At 42.4% G+C, this 25,432-nt stretch overlaps 1 protein-coding gene across 1 annotated transcript in view; it reads right to left on the bottom strand.

The window, feature by feature from the left end:
- GPC6 (glypican 6) overlaps positions 1 to 25,432 on the bottom strand; it is a 1,121,514-nt gene that overhangs the window by 105,562 nt on the left and 990,520 nt on the right. Inside the window, exon 5 of the mRNA XM_047755763.1 lies at positions 11,568 to 11,698. Within this exon, the coding sequence (XP_047611719.1) occupies positions 11,568 to 11,698 (131 nt within the window). The remainder of the gene's footprint in view (positions 1 to 11,567; positions 11,699 to 25,432) is intronic.

Below are 25,432 nucleotides of genomic sequence, written 5' to 3'. Positions count from 1 at the left end.
CCTTAACCCACTGAGCGAGGCCAGGGATCGAACCTGCATCTTCAGGGATACTAGTTGGGTTCGTTAACCACTGAGGCATGATGGGAACTCCTAAACTTAGAATGTTTTACAAATGACTTCTTTCTTTAGATATAAAATCATTATGTTCACCATAAAAACATTTAAAAAAATCAATTTTTTAAAATTTTTTTCACTTTCATTAGTGTGCCAATTTTCATGATGTATTGCCCTTCAAGAAAACAGGCTTTCTTTCATTCTGTGACTCCAAACAATCTCTCATCTTCTTCCTCTTCTTTCCTCCTCCTTTCCTTCTCCCTCCAACTTCCTCTCTCATTCGCGTCCTCTTTTTTGCTTTGCTCCCTGATTCATGCTTTTCTTTCCTTAAAGATTGATTACGATGGTCCCTTGGCCAAGTTCTCTGGCAAACTCGAAGTCTCTGATGGGTCCAGGATCCTGTGCAGAAAATTCTGGGTTGGACTGAATCAAGTCAAGGCATCAGTTTCGGTTTTGGCTGCTTTTCATTCATTGGCTTTCATTTTCAAAAGCCAGCGATCTTGTCAGTTGCAAGGTTTAAGACGCTGACTCCTGATGCTTACGCGGCTTGCATCCAGGATATGTCAGCAGGGTCGCATGCTTCCTAAAACCGTTTCTTCAGTAAAAGCAAATTCCTTCCAATTGCTTGAGAAAATGATCCGCACTTGCACCCCTGGAAGGGTCTGCGTTCCTTCGGCAGCAGAACACCTTGATATTTCCTCCCAAATGGTGAGCAGGGAACAGTTACAAGGAACTGAACATAGCGTATTTTGAGGGTAGGGAGAAAAAAAAAAAATCCCAACTCTCTTGTCCTCTCTAAATGATTATTTCATATGCTCTTTGTTTATAAGGTTTAAAGCAGTTCTTTACGATCACTTTGTGGAATTTACATAAATATGTAAATTTCAACAGCCTGGCTCTGTCTCCTTTATTCCAACTACCACTTGATGAATATTGGTGGATGGTCCCTACGGCCAGACTTAGGTGCTGGGGATATGGCAACTGGCCATGTCCCTGGTCTCCTGAGGGTAAGAAATCAGGCAATTACAGTAAAATGTATTAAGTGCTATAGGAGCACCCATGAGGAGGGGCTAACCCAGACGAGAGAGTCAGAGGAAAGCCTCTTGGGACAGCAGTGAGGTGCTGGAATGGGTTCTTACTGGCTTCACAAGACCATGGGTTAAATTTTTAGGACTTTTGCAAGCCCGTCATTAAACAGAGTGATTATGAACAGTTAAATTGTATAAACGTAAAATGATATAAATTATATTAAAACCAAAGGGAATCTGTACCCCAAACTCATAACTTAATCATTTTACTGTTATCTGTGCTCCTAGGGTAACTGATGCCAAGTGTATCTATCCGGGGAAGATATCACATTGTAGTGTCCTCCTCTGTGTTCAGTTGACATCCTGTTGGTAGCTTGAAATTTACATCCTAGGGATTGGTAAACCCTATATCCTAGCATGTTTTCTGCACAGAGACCTGGCTGTACAAACACTTCCCAGTATACCACTGAATCTTGCCAGGGAGATGAGGAAATAGTTGGAGTGTGTCTGGTAAAAGCTGCATATTTGGGGTGTTGGGGGATGGAAAGACTAGAAAGAATGTTCCAGGATGAGGAACAGCATGTGCGAAGGCCTGGAGGTGCAAAGGCTTCTTCCGAGCAACAGAGCCAAGGTCCTTTTGTGTGTCGGAGGCACACAGAGGTTCTCTCACCTCCTAGACTCTACTCCTGTGGGGACTTAAGCTCTGTTGGTTGGTCTTATTCACTGCCATGTTCACAGTGCCTAGCATTGTGCTCAGCAGAGAATCAGTGCTCAACAGTTACTGGAATAAAACAGACTCACAGACATGGAGGACAGACTTGTGGTTGCCGCAGGGGTTGGGGAGAGATGAACTGGGAGTTTGGGGTTCGTAGTTGCAACCTATTACCTTTAGAATGAATGGGCAATGACTGGGTCCTGCCGTACAGCACAGAGAACTGTGTCCCATCTCTTGAGACAGAAGATGACGGGGGAGGATATGAGAAAAAGAAGGTATATATACATGTGTCTATGACTGCGTCACTTTTCTGTACAGCAGGAGTTTGCACAGTATTGTAAATCAACCATACTTTAATACAAAAATTGAAAAATGGAATAATTTAAGGTGGGAAGTATGGTGAGTGGTGGACCCAGAGGGGCAGGCTGAGGACTACATTATGCAGGAACATATCTGGGCTTTATTCGTGGGGCAACAGGGAGCCAGGGAAAGATATGAAGCAGGGGAGTACTGTGCACGCTTGCCGTTTCAGCAGCTCCTCTGGCTACAGCATGGAAAGTGGATTGGAACATGGTAAAGCCAGAGGCAGGGCATTAATTAGGAGGCCACAATCCCTATGTCAGAGGATAAAAATCAGAGGAGCCGCTGTGGATGGATTCAGAAGGTGTGTGAATGACCATTTAAAGGGTTGCATTACGGAATGACAGTGAGGGCGAGGGGAGAGGGATTGGCTGGGTTTGTGGCTAGGACGAAAGAGCCGGAGAGGGGGTGTCCTCTGGGCTGGAGACCCCTGGGGAGGGAAGGGTCTGTGGGAGGATGAGAAGCTCGCTTTGGATGGTGTGTTTGAGGGGGCGGGTGGAGGTGTGTTGCAGGCAGTTGGATAAACAGGTGGAATCAGGAGTGTAACCTGGGCTAGAAAGAGATTCGAGATGAAAACTCCAACCATGCTATAGAAAACCTAGACATTTGTATCTGAGATGTTTCAAATTTTCAACCCAAGAATTCTTTTTGTTACCCATCCCTACAAACCCCATGTTTTAAAACCACTGTGTCTAGTTCAGAGAGTACATATATTCATAAAGAAATGATGGGTTTTCACTTTGCTGGGCATCTCAGCTCTTTGGCTGATATTTAAGATACACTCTAGGACAATGAGGAGGTGAAATAAAAGAGGTGGGTAGGGAGTTCCCACGGTGGCTCAGTGGGTTAAGAACTTGACATAGACTCCGTGAGAATGCAGGTCTTGCTCAGTGGGTTAAAGACCCTGTGTTGCTGTGGTTGTGGCGTAGGCCAGCAGCTGCAGCTCCACTTTGACCCCTAGCCCGGGAATTCCCACGGGCCACAGGCACAGCTATAAAAAGAAAAAAAAAAGAAAAAAAAAAAAGAAAAAAAAAAGAGGTGTGTAAAATGCATTAAAAAGAAGAAGAGCTACAGAAAACCATATATAATTCCCAATTTTCTGGCAGAACAAGTTGCTATAAAAGCATAGAGGGAGCTCCTTCCCATATTTAGCTATGGGCTGGCCGGGGCAATGACTATCAGAAGCAAACCAGACTGCATATTCCCGAGGAGAAGAAAAGTGCGGAGACCTGGGGCTGTTTGCTTATTTGTGAAACTGGGCAGAGGCCACCGAAACTCTTCTCATGCAATAATCTGCTGCCCATAGGAAGCAGGGCTCGAAGGAGGCAGTTTCTCCTCTTTAAAGGCAGGAGGAGACGGGAGAAGCCTTTCTTTCCTGAGAGCAAGAGGGTATCTCGCTCTGCTTCTAGGAACACACTGAGTATTGAGAACTGCATCAAGTTTCAATCACCTAGTCTCGAGTAGACTTCATTAAATGTAATCTACTCATCTTTTGCCCTGAAGTTAAAGCGAAAGAAAATCTTAAGATACATCTCCGAAGGTTAGAGATAATCAAGAGTTTCCCTTTATCATCAAAAGGAGAAAAAACCATTTTTTTAAAAAAAGCTTTTACATGGAAAGCAAGTTAAAACTAGTTTGCGTTGGATGCATTTCCTGTAAACGCACCATAAGCATTTTTTTTTCAGCCTTCATTTTACTTTATGAAAAAAGGTGTCTTTTTCTCCCACCCTGTTTCCAGCATCTGAAAAATGTGGCTCTGTGAGCCAGTGCTGTTGCAAACAGGGTAGGAACAGATTCTGGTTTTCTGTAGAGAAATGCAGAAAGCAAATATGTTTCAAGGTCACTGCTTCTTGGTGGAAGATGACAAGTGAGAGCTGGTGGGCAGAATATGAGCTTTGAAATTTGTATAAACTGAGAAAAGATTCTGAATCTAGAAACCCCTGAGAACTTGCTCTTTTCTTTCCAAAACAAAGCTAAAAGAGGACATGGAAATAGAACCCGGAGCTTTACAGAGAGGATGGCCATTTGCTTTCTTCTCAGATGAGGCAGAAGGGATGGAACTGCTTCTCAAGGGAATAGGCCCATTATTCCCTTCCTCTAAGAATAATGTGCTTGGGAGACTGGGGCTAGTAGCTGCAGACTATTACATTTAGAATGGATAAGCAGTGAGGTCCTGCTGTATAACACAGGACTCCATATCTAGTCTCTTGGGATAGAACATGATGGAAGATAATGATTAAAATGTTGAATATATATATGTATATATGTATACATATATGTGTATATATACGTACATGTATAAAAGAATGAATATATATGTTTACATATATACGTGTGTGTGTGTGTGTGTACACTGGGTCACTTTGCTGTATAGTAGATATTGGCACAACATTATACATTGACTATACTTTAATATAAAAAAATAAAAGAATAATGTGATGGCAGACTGAGGTGTCTGAAATTCCTCTAAAACCCATTGTTCTGCTGGCCTTGGTGGGACCCGCAGGCACAGACCTGAGCTGGATTGCTGCCACTGCCTCCACCCACTCTACTCTGCCCTTAAGGCTGCTTTCCTCCCACGGCCTCGTTCATTAGACCTTAAGTCAATGCCATCGCCATGTCAAAGGCCACAAAGACATATATATATGTCCCTTTCCAGGTGAGTCTCTGCCATTGAAGACACACCACGCATACGTGGCTTTAACTGCAGCTGTGGGACTTAGCAAAATCTGCTCGTCTGATCGCAGAAGCTCTCAGACCCTCAGGGATGAGGCCAAACCACAGCGTCAATGCGCTTTAGGGTTTCTGTACTATAGACACCGGCAGCAATGACCATGAAAAGGCATAATTTGATGAGCGGTTTTGATTCGACATAGCCCCATGAAGCATTTTACATGGATTATAGCCTTTCGCTCTCAAACAACTTTATGAGTAGATACTACTAGCTTCCTCATTTTCTTAAAAAATTGTATGGCCACACCTGTGGCGTATGAAGTTCCCAGGCTAGGGATTGAATCCGCTGCAGGTTCTTCACACACTGTGCCACAGGGGGAACTCCTAGCATCCTAATTTTAATATATCTATACATACGTGTGTGTGTGTGTGTGTGTGTGTGTGTATACACATATATACATTTTTTTTTTTTTTTGCCTCCCTCCAGTGTATGGAGTTCCCAGGTCAAGAATCAGATCCAAGCTGCAGTTGTGACCTGCATGGCAGCTGCCAGGATGTCAGATCCTTAACCCACACTGTGCCAGGCTGGGGATCAAATCTGTGTCCCAGCACCCCAGAGACACTGCTGGTCCGTTGCATCAGAGCTGGCACTCAGATCCTCATTTTTAATGTGAGTTAATTGCGCTTAGACAGATAAGTAACTTGCCCCAAGTCACACAGCTGGTATAAACCAGATCCCAGGTTTGTCTGAGGTCACAAACTGATCTTACAACGTTTATGCTATTTTAAAGACTATGAGATTAATTTCAAGTATATCTTAAGGTTTTTTCTATTCTTCATTGTTGAAGTCTTTCTGGCATTATACGTTCATGTTCTGAATTCAACTTGGCAAAATGTGCCATTACTTCCGTGTAAAATGGCACGTTAGAACGTCTGCAGAATATGAGACTGAGTAAGACACAGCTCCTGTCCTCAAATAACTTATAATCCTGGGAAGGAGAAGGTAAGCACACAAATAACCATAACACAAGGAGTAATGTGCTCCCTGCCTTCAGAAGGACACATATGTAATACAGGTGCTCAAAGAAAAGAAAGGTAAATGCTATTGGAATAAAAACATACTCATGTAGGAGCTCCTGCTGTGGTGCTGTGGAAACGGATCTGACTAGCATCCATGAGGATGTGGGTTTGATCCCTGGCCTCCCTCTGTGAGTCGGGGACCCGGCGTTGCCGTGACCTGTGGTATAGGTCACAGACATGTCTCAGATCCTGCGTTGCTGTGGCTGCGGCATAGGCTGGCAACTGCAGCTCCAATTCCATCCGCAGCCTGGGAACCTCCCTATGCCACAGGTGCGCCCCTAAAAAGCAAAATATATATACATGCATATACACACACACTCCCGTGAATGAAATCTCATCAAAAGTGCTTATAGCTCAAGGAAGATTTTTTTTTTCCATGTGAATTCCCAAGATAGTATTTACACCTGGATGCTTTGAAGGAGAAAGATCCAGAGAAAGGAAAAAAATCTGATGCTAGCAAAAGAAACCTAACTTTTACTGCAGAGATAATGGTCACAGAGCTGTAAATGGAGAGAGCTGGAAAGGGGACTCTTAGTTAACCCGTCTCTTTCCAGATGAGGAAACTAAGACCCAAGGGCGAGAGGCAGAAGTGATCACATTCTCCCTTCTGTTCTCTTAGGGTTTTTTCATCTTCATCTGAGCTGGAGATGCAGAAAGAACTGTCTGGAGAAAATTAAGTAACAAAAGACCATGCTGCTCTTCTGTAATGGGTTCTACCATCCGCCGTAAGAAGTATTAATTGAATGGATGGTTTCAATTGGAATTTAATAAGTCTCCCTTCTTAATTTAGATGATATCTGACAAACCAATCTTTTCCCGGATTAGGTTTGAAATTACTCCTCATACAGTTACATTATATATAGGGAGATCAGTTTTATCTTTCCTGATAGGATAGGAGATTATCAGCACATCTGAAATTCACAGGCAGAGACTCAATGATTTGGGTCTCTCTTCCTTTGGAGAATTTCCTCAAACCTGCACAGTTCAGAACACCTTAGATTTGGGTGGGTAACGAAAGTGCTGGAATGATAGGGACCCTTCTCGGTCTCTGATAGACTGTGAAGTTGGTGAATGTCCTGAGCTTTGGTTGGGGCTTGAAGAACGAACAACTTGTGCTTCTCCTCAGTCGGTGTTCCTACTGAGCAGAAACACTCATCACCAGCACGCCTCAAGCGTGGTGGGTTTCAGGCAACAGCCTTCCCTTAAATGGCTGCTTCCTCCAGTGCTGTAGGACATCTGGTCCTGGTGGGGAAAGGCAGACTGAGGGCACAGGGGCATGCTGGGAAAATCTTTTTCTTTGGATCGCTCAGTTCCAGCTCTGCCACTTCTTAGATGCTTGACCTCAGACGGGCAACTTAATTTTTCTGAATTTAACATTCTTTACTTATAAAATGAGGGAATGAACGCTTTACAAGATGGCAGGAGGATATGAGATAAATAAATAAATAAGGCATCTAGAAAGAGACTGATGCGCTGGCAGAGACTCCGTTTTGTCCTCTGCTATCTTTCTTGGGCCTCATACAGGAAGGGTAATTGTTGAATGAGATATAGTAGATGTTCAACCAACAGGAGCCACAATGACTGTCATTGTTATTAAGGGATTATCTGTCCAAAGAGGAGCCAAGAAAAGATATAATATGCTATTGTTCCCAGACTTAAAATATATTTAAATACCATTATATGTTATATAATTGTGTATGCTATAAATTATATAATATATAAAGGATACACAAATCAAGAGTTTGAAGTAAATCCCAAAATGTTCTTAGCAACATATTATAACTTGATTATACAACTTGGAATAGCCAATGAATTTTTACAATGAATGTCCATGTGCCTTACTTCCAAACAGCTTGGCTGTGGGCTAAAGGGGAGAGGAAAAAGGATGTGACCATACCTATTAAAAAAAAAAAAAAAAGATCTAAGACAAGATTTGAGCCTGAACACACACTGTGAGAATAGATCTTTTCATTACTCTGTAATCTCACTAATTCAAGATCTCACTGATTAGGTACAAAAAATTAGCGGCTCCGACAGCTGAAACTTAAATAATATGGTCCATCACCTATATGTCAATTAAAAAAAAAGTAAGCTGTTCCCATAGGAGCTATTCCTCCTATGGATATGACGAGGACTTGCGAATAAGAGGAGGGGAATTTCATATCTGCAACTGTGGTGTGTTTACCTTCGCCTGCAGGTAGAAGAAAGGAGAAAAAAGGAAACTTTTATATTTTGCACTATTAAAACTCTAGGAAACGTTGGAAGCAATGAATGATGAGGCGGATGAGAGAAACTTCATTAGCATTTAGCATGGTGGGAAGTACTAGGTATAGTTGTAAAGACAGAAAGAAAGATAACTGGAATCCTCCCGGCTTTGCCACCTCTGTTCCTTTACATCTCATTCAGGTTTTCCTGAAGGCTACTGCACTTTCTCTGAATACTTGATCTATTCAGTGAAGGTTGACGGAGTTCCCCCTTGTGTGGGATTGGCTTTGCAGCCCCTGCATCACTAGAGGGCAGAGACTAGCAATGAGGGCTCTGGAATCAGATGCTTCTTTATATATCTGTCATACACCAAGGGACCTCTGCAAGTTCCCTAACTTTTCTAAGTCTTAGGGTCCATGTCTAGAAAATAAGAGAGAAGACTATTTATCATCACAAGCATTGCTATAAATATTACATAATATAAGCCATGTAAAGCATATAGTCCCACAGTAAGCGTTGCGCAAATATAAGCTGGCCGTGATGAACAGTGTTGCTTTTCTGAAAGATGTTCTGGGAATGACTTCCATCCATAACTGCAGTCATAGGGTGACTAATTTTCCAAGGAGAGGCTGCTAGTCATATCCTGGAGCAAAAAAGTCATTTTCATTTGTAAGCTTTACAGCTCTCAGGATGTCTGGCCCCCCAATTAGGAAACAGCCTGTAGCTTCACCAGAAGGAAGCTCACCCATCCGAGAGTCGCTAGTTACGCAAATGCTCTATCCAGACTTTCAAATTTGCTAGGACTGTTTATCAACAATGGCTGAGGGTTCCTTTGCAAAAGCATAAATTCAAGCATCCAGTTCTCAGCCAGGATGTAGATGTTAGACTTTTCGTTCACGCATAACTTCATGGATGTGGCTTACATGGAAAACGAAACTGCCTGTTTCCAAATTCCATTCTCCTGAAGAAATAAAACCCCTTTCAGAATATATCCGTTCCATGGGCAGATGCTGTGGGTGTTTCGTGTTACATTTATCCAAATTTCGACCACCTTATCAGCCCCCTCTCCATTCTATGAAAGGCTGGCTTTGGTCTTTCCTCCAAACCTTCTTCTAGAATGGACCCTGCCTCTCAACCCTCTTTCCTGCACAGCCAAGCTGCCCTTCCAGCCTCCCCTTTCCTTCACTCACTCTGTCTCCTTTTCTCTATGTCAAGACTTCCAAATGCATCTTTTTTCAGGTTTCTAGCTTATTTGACATTTTTGGTACCACCGTTTTACGACTTTCCATGTTGTATTCTCTCATGAGTGTACTCTCACATGCCCTACATAATTTCTACTCTTTTTTTGTTGTTGTTGTTGTTGTTTTTTAGGGCTGCTCATGGGCACATGGAGATTCCCAGCCTAGGAGTCAAATCACAGCTATAGCTGCCGGCCTCCACCACAGCCACAACAATGGGGGATCCAAGCCGCATCCACAACCTACACTACAGCTCACGGCAATGCCGGATCCTGAACCCACAGAGCAGGGCCAGGGATCGAACCAGAATCCTCATGGATACCAGCTGGATTCATTCCTGCTGCACCACAACGGCACCTCCCACATCATTGCTATTCTTGATTTAGGCAATTCTTACAAAGAAATGTGTCTTTTTTGAAGTTGCATGCCTTATTAACAGCAGTAGGATTATGGTGTAGTCGGACAATTTCCATAAAAATGTCTCATCCATGTCTCATCAGAGTACAGCTGATCTTTTGGGGAATTTTTATAGAAAAATTTGACTTGAACACATATACACACACACCTCAATGGAAACTTGTGCTCCTAAGGAGTGTGTGACGGTCTCCAACCACAGAGACATTGGTGTTTTCATGCCCTCTTCTCTAGGGCCATTTGGAAACGAGTTACCATAGAGCCTCATTGCTCAAGCACTGCTGGGATATTTGGCCTCTCAAAACAACCTTAATTGGTTTTGTTTTATGTATGTGTGTATGTAAATACACATGCATGTATTTTGCTGCACCCACGGCAAGTGGAAGTTCATGGGCCAGGGAATGAACCCACACCACAGCAGCGACCCAAGCTGCGGCAGAGACAACACCAGATCCTAAACTTGCTGCACCATAAGAGAGCTCCAAGAGAACACTGAAATCCATGGGAAAGAAAGAAAGTGGCTTTTCATGGAACCCCCAAATGGGCTCTTTTCCCAACAGGTGATGGAACCCTGGAGCCCCCTAACTTATAGGCTAACCCAAGCTCACTAAAACCTAGAACCAGGTCCATGAAAGTCTCATCCCATCCATCTCCCAGGAGACTTTTTGCCAGGCAAGCCCCAAGCTAGTTTGATTTATACTCAGCCAAGGAGATCCAGTCAGATTCCATGGATTTCTTTCTGCTCTGCCATGTTTCTTCACCCCTTGGCTCCATCCCCTTAATTACATTTGAAATATTTTTCTTAAAGGATTTAAAAAATTGAAGAAAGCTAAACATTCCACTCTCACTTTTTTTTTTGGGGGGGGGGTCACACCTACAGCAAGCAGAAATTCCCAGGCCAGGGATCGAACCCAAGCCACAGCAGTGACAAACCCTAGGCCACCAGGGAACTCCTGAACATGCCACTCTTTGCCTAACATATTTTTCTGTGAATGACTTTCTGTTAAAATGCAATCACTCTGTCACAGGTTTATAGGACTGATGCGGAGTTGGTTAGTGTTTCGTGACAGGGAGACTTGTGCAAAGGGACTGAAGGACATTGTGCAGTCATCAGTGGGGCTAAAAGGGGTGATGAAGAAAAAGGCAAACGTCTCCATTTTGCTGAAGACAGGTCCTATTCTGTTTTCAACTGGGGGGGGGGGGAATAGCAATTGTCCACTTGGTATTTGTGTTCTGCATGTGCCAACCCAGAATCTCTGCCTCATTCGATTTATAAGAATATGCCGTTTTTCAAAAAATACGTGTTTGATGTCATATAAAGGAGCATTTTCCTCTGAAGATTCATTAATGAGGGACACAGTATGGTCTTAAAAAAGGAAGTCAGATGGAATGTTTAATAATTTACAATGGAAAACACAGAACATTTGCCTGGCTTGTGCAGCTGAGGACATAATTAGAGGTTCCTAGAGAGGAAGGTGAGGGTGGGCAGAAATCTCAACCATTAAAAAGAAAATTCCCCTCAAATTGCTCACAAATGTGAGGGATTAGCCAATATCTTGGGGCTCTCTGAAACTTTTTAGCAGCCAGGAATTTGTTCATGATTGAATACTTGTGAACTACAAGTTTGCTTCCTTTCTCGATGTCATTTTAAAGGTTTTAATGAAGTAGCAAATTTGCAGCAGGACAGGAAAAACTTGCTGATGACATCTTAGAACTTGTAATCCCAGTAGGCATATCTCGTGACCTCATTTTGAGTTTACTGCACTTTCCTTATGAGTAGACAAGGACTAAGGCAAATACCTTTGCAGACACCTGCATGCTGTTTTCTTGCATGTTCATGATGGCTTCAGAGATCTTCACATCAATTGGGTCCATGACCGACTCAATGTTGAAGGGTCCTTCCAGTCGCTCTGCTACCAAGAGCATGGCGTCTGTTAAAAGAAAGCAACATGATTTCTTTGAGAACTGGGAACTCCAGGGTCTAACCTGCATTCAGACACTTCCAACCCAACTGGCTGAACAATCACCACTCACTCAAATTTTGTATTCGCTTTTAGAGAGTTCAAAACGGAATGAATGACTCAATCTTAAAGTGGTATTTTGTTTTAGTTCATTGGAAGATTTAAAATTATGGTACCTATATAGAACCAGGCCTGAAAAATGAGAAAATGAGTTCACATTAAGAGAATTTATCTAATCCTTTCAAGTGACGTTAAAAAAAAAAGTCAAAAATGGAGTTAATCTCTTCTTCCGGAGTAGGGCAAAAACTGAGAATATTGAAAAAGTGTTAATTTGAGTATCTGGGGAATGCTTTAAGGTCCAACCTAAGGATAACTATGTATGTGAAGCCTTTCTGGATTCCCCGTGAAGAACTGACCTGTCCCAGCTTGGTGCTGTCACTCCACCTAGCATGCCCTTTGGTCTTCACATGTTGACACCCTTTGGGGGCAGGGAAACTTCTCTCACTTGTTTTTGTATATTCAAGGCTTATTATGGTGCCTATCCCCTGGTAAGCTTTTTTTTTTTTTTTTTTTTGTCTTTTTGCCATTTCTTGGGCCGCTCCTGCAGCATATGGAGGTTCCCAGGCTAGGGGTCAAATCGGAGCTGTAGCCACCAGCCCACGCCAGAGCCACAGCAACACGGGATCCGAGCTGCGTCTGCAACCTACACCACAGCTCACGGCAACGCCGGATCGTCAACCCACTGAGCAAGGGCAGGGACCGAATCCGCAACCTCATGGTTCCTAGTCAGATTCGTTAACCACTGCACCACGACGGGAACTCCTGGTAAGCTTTTGAAAAATGTCTGCGGGAGTTCCCACTGTGGTGCAGCGGCAACAAATCCAACTAGTATCCATGAGGATGTGGGTTCAATCCTTGGCCTCACTCTGTGGGTTAGGATCTGGTGTTGCCATGAGCTGTGCTGTAGGTCTCAGATGCGGCTTGGATCCTGCATGGCTGTGGCTGTGGAGCAGGCTGGCAGCTGCTGCTCTGATTTGACTCCTAGCCTGGGAACTTCGATATGCCACAGGTGGGGCCCTAAAAAAAGCCACGCACACACACACACACACACACACACAAAGAAAATTATATTTGGCTGGAGTTGAACTAAAGTCCTGCTTGGGATCCTTTAGTTTTCTGGGGAAAATGGTAACAGTTAATTGGAGGCAAGTTATGAATTAGAGGTTAGTTGCCCGGGGTTCTCAACCTTACCACTAAGTAGCTGTCTGGCAATGGGAAAAACCTCTGAGTTTACTGGGCCACAGATTAGTGAGGAGTGTAAAAGGGATCTACGAGGAGTCTCCCGGTGTCTACGGCGAGTGGCATAAGGGGCATATGTCTGTTCTTTATGCTGCTGGAAACTGGCCCACCTTTGCTCTTAGCATCCAGGGCATAGTTTGGTAACTTGTCTCAACCTGGACTATTGAATTGAACATTCTGTGATGATGAAAATGTGGCTATTGAAACTTGAAATGTGGCTGATGTGACTGAAGCATTAAATTGTTAATAAATTAACTTGCCTTTAAGTAACTTAAATATAATTAAAAATATCCACTTGGGACCAGCAGTTGCCATATTAGATGGCACCGCCTCGACTTCTAACCTACACACTCAAGAGCTCTCACATTTTTCCATTGTTAAAACTCTCGGCAGCCAATCTTAAAACAGTGTCGCTTTTCAAAATAATGTGTTTATTATCAGATATTTGGAAAATACGGAAAAGACAAATAAAGGAGAGAAACACACCCACAATCCCACTTCCCAGAATAATACCATAAACAGCCTGGTACATGCCCTATGGTTTTTTTTTTCCTCCGTGCATGAATATTTTAAGCATGCAGCTGAAAATATACTTACATATATTGTATAATCTGCTTTCTAAATGTAATATATTATTAATGTAACATGCTGTTTATAGTAGCTGTTTTATAGTTTTAGGGTGAGGACAACAAATTTTATTTTTATTACCTACCCTGCCATGCTCAACCAAGTCCAAAATCAAAATTTTTCAGGGTTATAAGTCATTATGAATTAGGCAGGTGAGAAAACCTAAGATCGATGAAGTTTTACGAGAAAGTACTGTCTGGGAAGCAGAATCACATTTTTAAAGAGCATCAGGCTTTGTGAACAGCATCAGCTTTCATACTATCTCCTGGCTTTCTCGGCCACATCTTATAACTAGGCCCTAGATCTCCTCCTAATGGAATGAACAAGAAAGAAAGCACGCAGGGCAGCACCACGAGCACCAGGGAGGTTCCTCTGTCCCAGCTCCACCCCTAGTACTCAGTCCCATGTTAGTTTCACGACACAAGCGGCATGAAACACTTAAGTGCGAACGAGGACTCATAAAAAAACCATCTAACAGCAAGTTTACTGACTTTTCCCTTAATGCAGACCTATCTATGCATGTCACATCAGGATCTTACAACAAAGGTAGTAATTTCTCAGATTTTTTTTTTTTTCTTTCTAAGGCTGCACCTCTGCCATATGGAAGTTCCCAGGCTAGGGGTCAAATCAGAGCTGTAGATGCCGGCCTAACCACAGCCATGGCAACTCAGCATCAGAGCTGCATCTGTGACCTATACTGCAGCTTGCAGCAACGGTGGATCCTTAACCCACTGAGCAAGGCCAGGGATCGAACCTGCATCCTCATGGATACCAGTTGGTTTCTTAACTGCTGAGCCACAACAGGAACTCCCTCTCTGGATCTGAGTGACCTAATTATCTGGCAGTACTGTCAGAGGATGCACACTGTTTGGTCGTAGCATCTCCATGTTGAAGGTGTTTTCTCCGTTAATTTTTTTTAAAGGTGGCTAACTGTTGCCTGAGAGCCGCTCTCTTTCTCTTATGTCTATTTTGTGTTTGTAAAAAATAATCCTTTTTTTTTTCTGTCAAACTTTCCAATAGGCTTTTTGATGATGATTAATTATGATGAATGAGCAAGTTTTTCTGGACAGGTATATCCTGCTGGAAGAATCAAGGAATCCTGTACAGGAAAAGGAACTGGCCCTATGGAATTATCCAAAAATGCAATTAAAGGAACTGATAACTATGGGATGCTTAATTGTGTGCTTTATTGAAGTATTTGCATAAATCATTATGCAAAGAGTACTGATCATCACAGTATAGCTAGTTATCCAACAAGAATGGGTTGAGCTGAGATAGCAATAATGTTGGCCCTACCGGAAGTCTGTAGGCAGCTGTGCTCTGGGAAGAAAGGATAAGCTTTGGATTGGATCATAAGGTCTTAGCATACCGTCACAATTTGCAATTACAGGTTCTAAAGTATCTCTCAGAAGGTTCTCTTGTTTAAATTAAAACACTCCCTTCTCACCAGACATTCCCTTCAATAGGTGAAGCAAAGGTGCTTTGATTTGTATCAGACAGTTGAGGAGTGTCTCTTTGATGACTTCAATCTCTGTTCCTTTCCCACCACAGGGCTCCCTCTTTGGCCTCCTGGGTCTGCACACTCATCTCTTATTTTAGTTTTTAGTTTTGGCCACACCGGCAGTGTATGTCAGTTCCCAGGCAGAGAGTGAATCCAAGCCGCAGCTGTGACCCAAGCCGCAGCTGAGGCGACACTGGATTCTTAACCTGCTATGCCACAGAACAAACTCTCTCATCTCTTATTTTTTGACCCCAACCATGATAAGGATGACTCTCTCCCAAGCAGTTGTCTGCTTGCCTTGGAAAAAGGTCATCCTACTGATAGCCCTGTCTATTAACCATGTAACCAAATGGCCACATTCACTCAAGTTTCTTGGCCCTGAATTTCTGTTCTTTATACCAATTCATTTGCTTTCTTATACAGAGAAATTCAAGGCAATGCTTTTTTGGGGGGGGCCGGGGGTGGGGGCTGTGCCTGTGGCATGCAGAAGTTCCCCAGCCAGGGACTGAAACTGTGTCACCAGAGTGACTCAAGCCACTAGTAGCATTAACCACTAGTCCACCAGGGAAATTCAAGGGGATACATTTCTGATATAGGTATATGTGTTTATTTTGCTTTTAATTTAGATCACCAGTGAGAATATGCTACTTTAAACTATCTGGTTTAGGCTATTACTAATTGAAAAATATGTATATAAATAAATTCATTTTACTGAGTAAAATTAGATTCTCCTCTGAAGATTCAAAAGCCAATCAAAACTTCAGAATCATTGCTAAGACTAATAAGGTACATGCAATTAACACTAATATATTGGATATGTAAACACTTGTTAAGAGGGTAGATTTCAGGTCATGTGTTTTTTACCACACACACACACACACACACACACACACACCCCCAAAGAATAGCGATGACTGTTGTGCTGATCAACTACAGAGGTTCTTATTAATCAAACTACCTATTGATAAATCATTAATCAGGATAAATGTACATCAATATATTGAAACACTATGTTGCTTTTACAAAGAAATACATGAATTCTTCTAATTCCTGGAAAAGCTGAGATAGAATTATGTGCAAAACACTTAGATAAGATAACATGAGTGCACTGATGATAGCCATACCTGGGTTTTGGGTTCGAATGAGAGAAAGGCTGGCAGAGGGATGTCAATAGCGTTTTTCTGGGCTTTTCTTTTCTCTTTTCGGCTGTGCCTGCAGCATGTGGGAATTCCCAGGCCAGGGATCGAACCCAAGCCACAGCAGTGACCTAAGCCACTGCAGCGACAACACCGGATCCTTAACCCATTGTGCCACAAGGGTACTCCTGGACTTATGTTTTTCTACCGCAAAGCTATTTGTGAAAAAAAGGTAGTTGATGGAAGGCCAGGTAAACCTACACAAATAAGTGGTATATGGATGACCATCGGTAGAAAAAAATTAAAAACAAAACTGCATGTCTCCTTGTGATATAATCATCCCTCCCCCCAGTCAGTTCTCCTGTTCCATTGTTCTTAATATACATGTCGGGATTCCCCAGGGTTACAAAAAGAAAAGCAGCTTTTTGGAAAACTCCTCTAATATTTTGCATTTCTGCTATAAAGGGTCATGCTCATCGCAGCTGCCTTTAGGAGTCTCTTTAAACACATTACGAGGTGAGAAAGTGGCAGTGGAAAGCCAGAGTCGCCAGCCGGGGGACTTGGAACACGCTTGTAAGCGGACGGGGGCTCTTCCTCGGGCCCCAGACCCCAGATGGCAAGAGGATCTGCCTGGTCCATCCGTGGTCCGCTGAGCAGCCAAGCACATCCCTGCTTGACTGGTTTGCCTCCCACCTGCTGGGCAAGTCTGTCACCAGTCAAACTCCCCAGGTGTCCAGAGAACCTTTTCTCTCCTTTGGGGCTGAGGGAAGCCATGCCTCTGTCTCCTCCCAAAGCAAACACAGAACAATTTTATGACACCAAGGCAGTAGTTGGTAAGTTTCTCTGAAACCAATTATGTCACCACATGGCCATAACTTCCTTCAGAGGCTGCCATCCCGTGCTATCTTAATTATCTCTGGGCTATTTATATTTTGAAATATTTGTAACATTATTTTTAACGGTGCTCTTGGAGCTGTTATCTATTGCCAATTAAACCACGGCAGTTCTAGTATGTCAGCTAATGATCTGTTGGGTCTTTCTGACCATATCTCCTGTATTGTCCACATTTTGTTTCTCATTAAACAAAGGACAATTGTCTTGCTCGAGCAGCAGACATAACTTTTGTTTCTCAATGGAGAATAACATTGAGATGGATTAGAAGAAACTGTTATCTCAGCATGAAATTCTGATGCACAGGGAGATAGGATGGCCCGTGTAGCACACGAGGCACTAAATAGCAGCTCAGCAAGAAGGTGCCCACTCAAAGGCTGCAGGTAAAGCTGCACTTCTGGGTCAAGGCCTTCTGTTCACATAAGCATGGGCTTTCCGGTTAGGCGTGAGGAAATCTGACTCTGGTTAGATGAAGCCAGGGGACTGGGTTTCTGTTTGGGTTCCTCCGTTAAATGTCTGAGAGAGAATGTGTGTCGCTTAATTCGCAGAGTCCCATTTTCTTCATCAAAGAAATGGAGAGTAAGACAACCCCTACCTAATAGTGGTGGCGTGAGGAATCAAATGAGATAGCACATGTAAAGTTGTTAGCACAATGCCTGGCACACAATGAACTCTCAGCGAAATTTAGCTACTGTAAGACACTATCTCTGGGCACTGGAAGTGGAAAGGAGAGGACCAACCGGCAAGATATTTTGGTGGAAGTCCTGATCACACAAGAGACATGTGTAGCAGCTCAGCAAGAAGGTGCCCACTCAAAGGCTGCAGGTAAAGCTGCACTTCTGGGTCAAGGCACTGATCACAGAAACTGATGGGAGAAGTAAGGGAGTAAAAGGCACACAGATGTCGAGCTGGTACTCTTTTGTATGTTAAATTAATGTTTTAATAATAACTGCTTTTTGATGGATGAGTTCATCCATGAGAGACACAAAACTGCACTATTTTCTCACGATGTGCCTCTTTTTGCCAGTTAAAGATCATTATAAAGTCTTTGACTCACTTCTCATGGAGAGGTGGGGTTGATGCCCAATTTTCTTGAATCTGGGTGGGCTCCGTTACTGCTGTGACTAATAGCATACAGTGGAAGGGACACTCCTAGTTTCCAGGGGTATTTAGGCAACGTTAGCTTCAACTTTCTCTCTTTTTAGACTGTCCTCTGAGGTCACCAGTCTGGACTGGCCAAATGTAGGCACTCTGGGGTACAGATTTCCAGCCACCTTTCCTGTTAGAACAAAATATTGTGTCTTCAACATAACTGATATGTTGAAACCTAATCCCCGGGGTGATGCTATTTGGAGGTGGGGGTCTTTGGACGGTGACTAGGTCATGAGGGCTGAACCCACATGAATAGGATTAGCTTCCTTCTAAAAGAGACCCTAGAAAGCCCCCTTGTCCTTTCGATCATGGGAGGACACAGTGAGAAGATGACAGTCCGTGTATCTGGAAGCAGGCTTCACCAGACACTGATCTGCCATTTGCCTTGGTCTAGAACTTCCCAGCATTCAGAACTGTAAGAAACAAACGTTTGCTCTTTAAGCCACCCGGTCCATGACATTTTTGTTATAGCAACTCCAGTGGACTTAAGACTCCTGCCAAAGCGTCAGACGTAGGAGGGAGGCCACCTAGACCAGCCCATCTGCTTACTGCTTCCCATCTGGTGACCCTGTCAATGCCATGTGGGGCAGAAGAATCAGCCAGCAGAGGCTTCCTGAATTCTTGATCCACTGTTACTGTGGTTGATAATACCATGGTTGTCATTTTAAGCTGCTAAATTGGAGGATAATTTAGTTTGCAGCAACAGAAAACTGGAGCAGCCAAATTACAATATTTACAAAATACTCAGAGATCTTTTCCCTATGATTTGTTTGACAGGACTCGAATTATTCAGAACTCTAGTCAATTAATATTTGACAGATATTGCATATATGATGTAACCAGGTTCCAACCACTGGAATCTTCAAGAAAAAAGAACACATTGCCCAAAGGGAACATACAAAAAGAACCCGTTTTAAGTGCACTTAGTGTTCCAGCCCATCAGCACAGTAGGCCAGGTGATACCCGCTAGCCTTAGGTTCTGATGTGTTTCCCTGAGATGTGAGCCTGAGAGAGAGAGAGCAAGAGCAGATTTGGATGAAGGTAAGGTTGGAAGAAGGCAAGGATCTGTATTTTCCTCTAAGTGTTTGACTTTATGAAGAGCAAAGGCTCTGACATAAGGAGCCAGACATTATCTCTGATCTCTAGATGGCACTGGATTAAAATTATCTTCCTGCAGGACTCCTGCAGGCTTTGCTCCCCTAGCATATAAATATTTAAGTAGGACTTCAAACGATTAGACATGTCTTAAATTTAGGTTTTTTTTTTTTTTTTTTGTCAGCCACACCCACGGCCTATGGAAGTTTCTGGGCCAGGGATCGAATCTGAACCCAAGCTGCGACCTACGCCACAGCTGCAGCAAAGCCAGATCATTAACCCAGGGTGCCACATGGGGAATTCCTTAAATTTACTTTTTGAAAAAAAAAAAGATGTAAAATGAGAAATAACTTTGTTGAATGCTACTGATTTTAAGCTGGAAGAGAATGGTTTTTAAAATGTTTTAGAGGAGGCAAGAAGAGAAAGGCTTTCTTTTAAAATGAGATGTTATTAATCTTTTCATAAGTAACAATAGAGTAAAATAACTTTGAAAATTCATTGGGGAGGGGGGTGATAAAATGGATGGAGGTGTCAGAAGGTACAAACTGTCAGGTCCACAAGTCCTGGGATGTGGTGTATAGCCTGGGGACCATACTTAACAAAACTATAGTGAAAACTTGCAAGTGGCTAAGAGAGTAAATCTGAAAAGTTCTTACCACAGTTAAAAACACGCATGATAACTATGTGAGGTGGTGGATGTGTTAACAAACCTTATTTTGATCATTGTTTTGCAATTACGTGTGTATCAAATCATGTTGTATAGCTTAAACTTACACAAGGTTATACGTCAACTCTATTTTGATAAAGCTTGAAAGAAGGGAATAGTAAATTGAAATAAGCTCAACTTCACCTACTTGTTATGTGACAAGGAATGCCACCATGTCACTATGAATTGGTGGCAGGGAGAGACACAGGAGTGGTCGGGGTTGCCCACTCCGTGCTGTTTATAATCATTTGGAACCGATAACGATGAAATACAGGAACGTCAAAAGAATTATTTTTCTTTCTTTGAGGGACATTTGAGTTGAGTTAATAACATGTCCTTTCAAAGTCCTCATTACATCTTTTAAATTTGTCCTAATAATTTACTCTTCAAAAAAGTGAAATCTATAAGCACAGTTTGTTGTTGTCTCAGAAGCTCAGAGCATTTGATTTTGCTTTTCTTTAGAAGAAGGGCTCCTCCTCCCTTATATCTGCAGCATCATTGTTTTCCTTTCACCAAGATAAGTTTTTCTCGCTGAGAAGCAGACATAAGAATTTTAAAAAACCTAGTAATTTTACTTTATTTTTTATTAAAAAAATTGTTTTTAATCTTTTTAGGGCCATACCCATGGCACACAGAGGTTCCAGGCTAGGGGTCGAATCGGAGCTGCAGCTGCTGGCCTACACCACAGCCACAGCAGTGAAGGATCTGAGCCGCGTCTGTGACCTACACCACAGCTCACGGCAACGCCAGATGCTTAACCCACTGAGCAGGGCCAGGGATCGAACCTGCGTCCTCATGGATGCTAGTCAGATTCGTTTCCACTGAGCCACGATGGGAACTCCCTAAAAATCTAGTAATTTTAAAAGCACTCTGGTAAATTCCTTCGTCAGCACCCAGGTACACATCGATACGAATACTTAATATTAATACAAGTAAACCTGCTTCAGTGTTTATATCTAGGCTCTTTTATGGGCCTGCCGTGGACATGCATGTGTTAGAGGGCCCTTTGGCTTGCTGGTGACAGGAACACTGAGTGCACACAGCTTTTGATTTCACCCAAATCAAGAGTAAAATGCTCATGAGATCTTGGACTGGTACACGATTCAGGAGAGGCCTGGAGAGAGAGCCCAGCTGGCGGGGTGAGGGCTGCCCAACAGCAGCAGAGAGACAGGGCCCGAATAACCGGGAGAAGGAGCAGCCTTGAGACTAGGGAACTTGAACTTGCCTCGTCAGAAAGGGAAGTTCCCCTTTTTAAAGTTTCTTTTGTTTTTCTGTTTTTCCTTATTAAAGACAATTTCACTTTAGAAACTTACAGCTCTAAAGGGAAAAAAATGATATAAAACAAACGGTGCAGATGAATGTGTGCCATTTCACGTTTTAACAAACGTCTGCCCCGTAGAGTGGAAAGAAATTTTTGCGTTTTTGATTTTTAAGGGCATTCTAACATGAAGACATTGTCATCTGTAGAATTAAACAATTTTTTTTTTTCTTAATTTAGGGCCGCACCCACGGCATATGGAGGTTCCCAGGCTAGGGGGCAAATGGGAGCTGTGAGTTGCTGGCCTACACCACAGCCACAGCAACTCCAGATCTGAACTGTGTCTGTGACCTACAACACAGCTCACAGCAATGCCGGATTTTTAACCCACTGAGTGGGGCTGGGGATCGAACCTGCCTCCCCATGGATACTAGTCCGGTTTGTTATCACTGAGCCACAACGGGAACTCCTCATTTGTAGAGTTATGATGCCTAAGACTGCCAAACAGGGAGAAGAGGTTCCCCACTCTGGACTCTAGTTCTTATTTTTCACGCCGATGGCTCTCTCCACCTCTGGCTTTGCTGCTCTGCAATCTCTTCCCTGGCATAGCCAGCAGAGATGGCTTCTAAAAATGCAAATCTGATGAGGTCACTGCCTTGCTCTAAAGGTTGCCTTTGCCTTCAGGATAAAGTCTGAACCTCTTAGCTTGGCATAAGGAAGGCTCTTCACAAGCTGCTCTCAGCCCCCTCGGCAGCCCAGCCTGACCACCCCTGGTGCCCACGCCCCCTCCCTACACAAAGACTCTCTCCTCCGAGCACCATCAGAACAATGACGTTTAAGTTGTCACCCAGATCCCACACGCAGCCTGTCCAAGCTGAAATCGATGACTCACAAGTTATTCTAAACACAGCCTATTCTCATGTTACCTGCTCAAGAACTTCCAAGGGTTCAAGTTTAAAAAAGAGACTTATAATCAGCCTCCACCCCTCTCTTTTAATTCATGTCTCGCTATTCGACATGTCCTATGGTTTCCTGCTATTATGAATAATGACACGGTGAGTATCTTTGTACGTAATTCATCTAACACGTGTGCAAATAAATCTGTTGGATACAGTCTCACAAGCCAGACTGCTGGCCGAGGATATGAGTATTTAAAATGCTGAGGGTTTGAGTGCTGGAGTTTTTCCCTGCAAAGGCTGTACTAGTTTACATCCCCAGTAGCAATACATGACTGCGTCTGGTCCTCGAAGCCTCAAACTTTTAGATGTTGTTAAGATCAAATGCTTGGATCTATGCCAATCTGATAGCGTAAGAAACTGCCTCTCCTTGCGGTTTTAACTCGAATTTCCCTCATTAAAGCTTGCACATCCTTAAGTACATTTAAAAGCCATTTCAATTGCTCTCTCTCTCGTCGTCATCGTCTTTGTTCACTTATTTTTATGTTGGATTATTAATTCTTTCATATTGATATGAAGGAATTTCTTTTTAAAAAATACATTAAAAATGTCAACGCTTGGGTGACATGAATGACCACTTTCCCCCAGTGGCTGTTTATCTTTTGACTTTATTCATGGTAGTTTTTGCTATACAAAAATTAAAAAAAAAATTGTGTAGTCAAATCTATCAATCTTTTGTTTAAATTTTTTGATCTCACATCATATTTTATTGATTGATTGATTGATTTGTTAGGGCCGAAGGTGTGGCATATGGAAATTCTGGACTAGGAGCTGAATCGGAGCTGCAGCTGCTGGCCTACACCACAGCCACAGCAACGCAGGACCCGAGCCACATTTGCAAACTACACCATGGTTCACGGCAACACCGGAGCCTTAACTCACTGAGCGAGGCCAGGGATCGAACATGCCTCCTCATGGATACTAGTTGGGTTCATAACTCGCTGAGCCACAACGGGAACTCCATCTTGCATCATATTTATATAGGCTTTTTCCTTTCCAAGTTCATCCCTATGACTAGTCTACTACCATGCACATTATCACTTACTAGCTTCCTTGTGTTCCTTGAATATGGGCCAGACCCTCACCTGCCCCAGGGCCTTTGTACTTACTGTTTGTTCCTCCTTCCTTGAATACGTTCTCTGTATATTTACTATCAATCTCTTATTTTCTCAGGTCTCAAATTCCACTTCTCAAAAAAACCTTCCTTAACTACCCTGCAAACTCCCACTTTTAATCCGATGGCTTTATTCTTCGTAGCACCTAATATTTGCTGAATTATTTTATGGGTATTTGTTATTGTTCCTCTTTCTCCCACTGCTATGGAACCCTCAAAAGAACAGGGACTTCCTTTTTGGTGTTCACTTCTGTAGTCTCATCACCTAGAACAACACATGGATCCTAAGAGTTGTTAAGCAAACATTTGGCAGATGAATTATTGAAAAAATTTTTAAAATCTTTCTAGATGTTCTTCCAGTACCTTAACAAAAACTGACTGGCTCCCCTCCCCACTGCCCCCAAACTCCCCCTTCCTGCTCCCCTGCCACCTACATCATCAAAAATGCCTGCACAATTTTATTAGTGCCGGCCTACAGGATAAATAGCCCCGTGATGGCTTTTGATGTGTTATAAGGGAGATGAAGAGTTTCTGTGGGAATTTAGAATCTTATTGTACTTTTTTATTAGGTAGAAATAACTTTTTAGATCTTTTCTCTTGAAATTGAAAAGCATGGCTGGTTTTCTTTCTGTCAGAGGTCTTTTCTGGGTTAATCTAAAAAAAAGTTGACATTTTTGGTTTTACCAAAGAAGGTAATTCTTGCTGTTTCTCAAGACTCCACGTTTGCCATTAAGTTTCAAAACAATCTTCTGGGATGAATGTCATTCTTGTTTCTTCCCTGTAATTGGTTCACACTCATAAAACATCAAATTGATGATCCTCTTTTTCCTGTGTTACCAGTTCAGTAGGGTGTTAGGTACATTAAAAAATACCTTTAAAAAAGATGAGACCATGGCAGGGATGAGATCTAGCTAAAGAAACCATAGTAGCACAAAGTGAGGTTAAATAATAGCAAATGGAAGTGAACCAATTAAGTGCCATTTAAAACAACGTACAGATATCTGATTCAAAAATAAAATGGGGATAGCCACCTAGAATCATTCTAGTAACTAAAGCGCTAAAGCCAAATCGAAGAGAATCTAATGAAAATAACTGTTTACCTTGAAACCAGATCCCGGAAGAGGAGGAGAGAACAAATATACAAACTAATTTAATTCTGAAACCAGTGCAAACAAAGAGGTTTATTTTGCTTCCACACTGTAAAAGAAAATGCAAATTGTTGGGGGGGGGGACCTCATTCACTAGTAGTCCTAGCACCGTACAGAAATTAGAATCTACAGGATTCATTTTCAGACGTTGGTTCCTTTTTAGTAGAATGATGCATTGCATTTCATAAAAAATAATATATTCATGCAGGCATCATCTCACTGCTACATTATATATTTGAGATGTTTAGTTATATCAGAAGCCAGAAAGAGTGGGCCTTATAAATCATGACTTTGATGGACATCGAAGTGTATACTACCAACGATAACCCTTTATTTAAATTTTTATTGCTGATTCTTCATATGAATAATTTTTTATGTCATTTGTAGCTAGGAATGTTCAAATAATTCACATCAACCTATCAGTCTTTGCCTTGATGATGAATCACAGAATTTAAGGGGTAAAGAGTTTTTCAGGTCCTTCTGAGAGAACTGCATCTTTATCTTTACATCCTCAAAGTCTTCTATAGGGATTTGGAATCTAGTGGGTTGATTTGGACCAACCAGTGGGCTTTACAGTTTAGGACAACAGACCCAAAGGAGGAAAGCAAATCCTTCACTGTAAACAGCAGTCTCTGCACCCAGAATCATCATTTGCTCTCACTCTGTTACACCAAGCATCTATAGTGCTCAAATAGTATCCATGTGCTTACCCGCTATTTTATTACTTATTAAATGCCAAGTGCTTCACCACTTTTAAAGAGAATATTAAGAGAGAAAACATAGATGATAAAGATAAAGCATTTTGGCCCCATCCAAGCCTC

The sequence above is a fragment of the Phacochoerus africanus genome, chromosome 13 (genome assembly GCF_016906955.1).
Source record: "Phacochoerus africanus isolate WHEZ1 chromosome 13, ROS_Pafr_v1, whole genome shotgun sequence".
Taxonomy (NCBI): Eukaryota; Metazoa; Chordata; class Mammalia; order Artiodactyla; family Suidae; genus Phacochoerus; species Phacochoerus africanus.
Note: the sequence above shows the minus strand (reverse complement) of the source record. Positions and strands in the feature narration are given on the sequence as shown.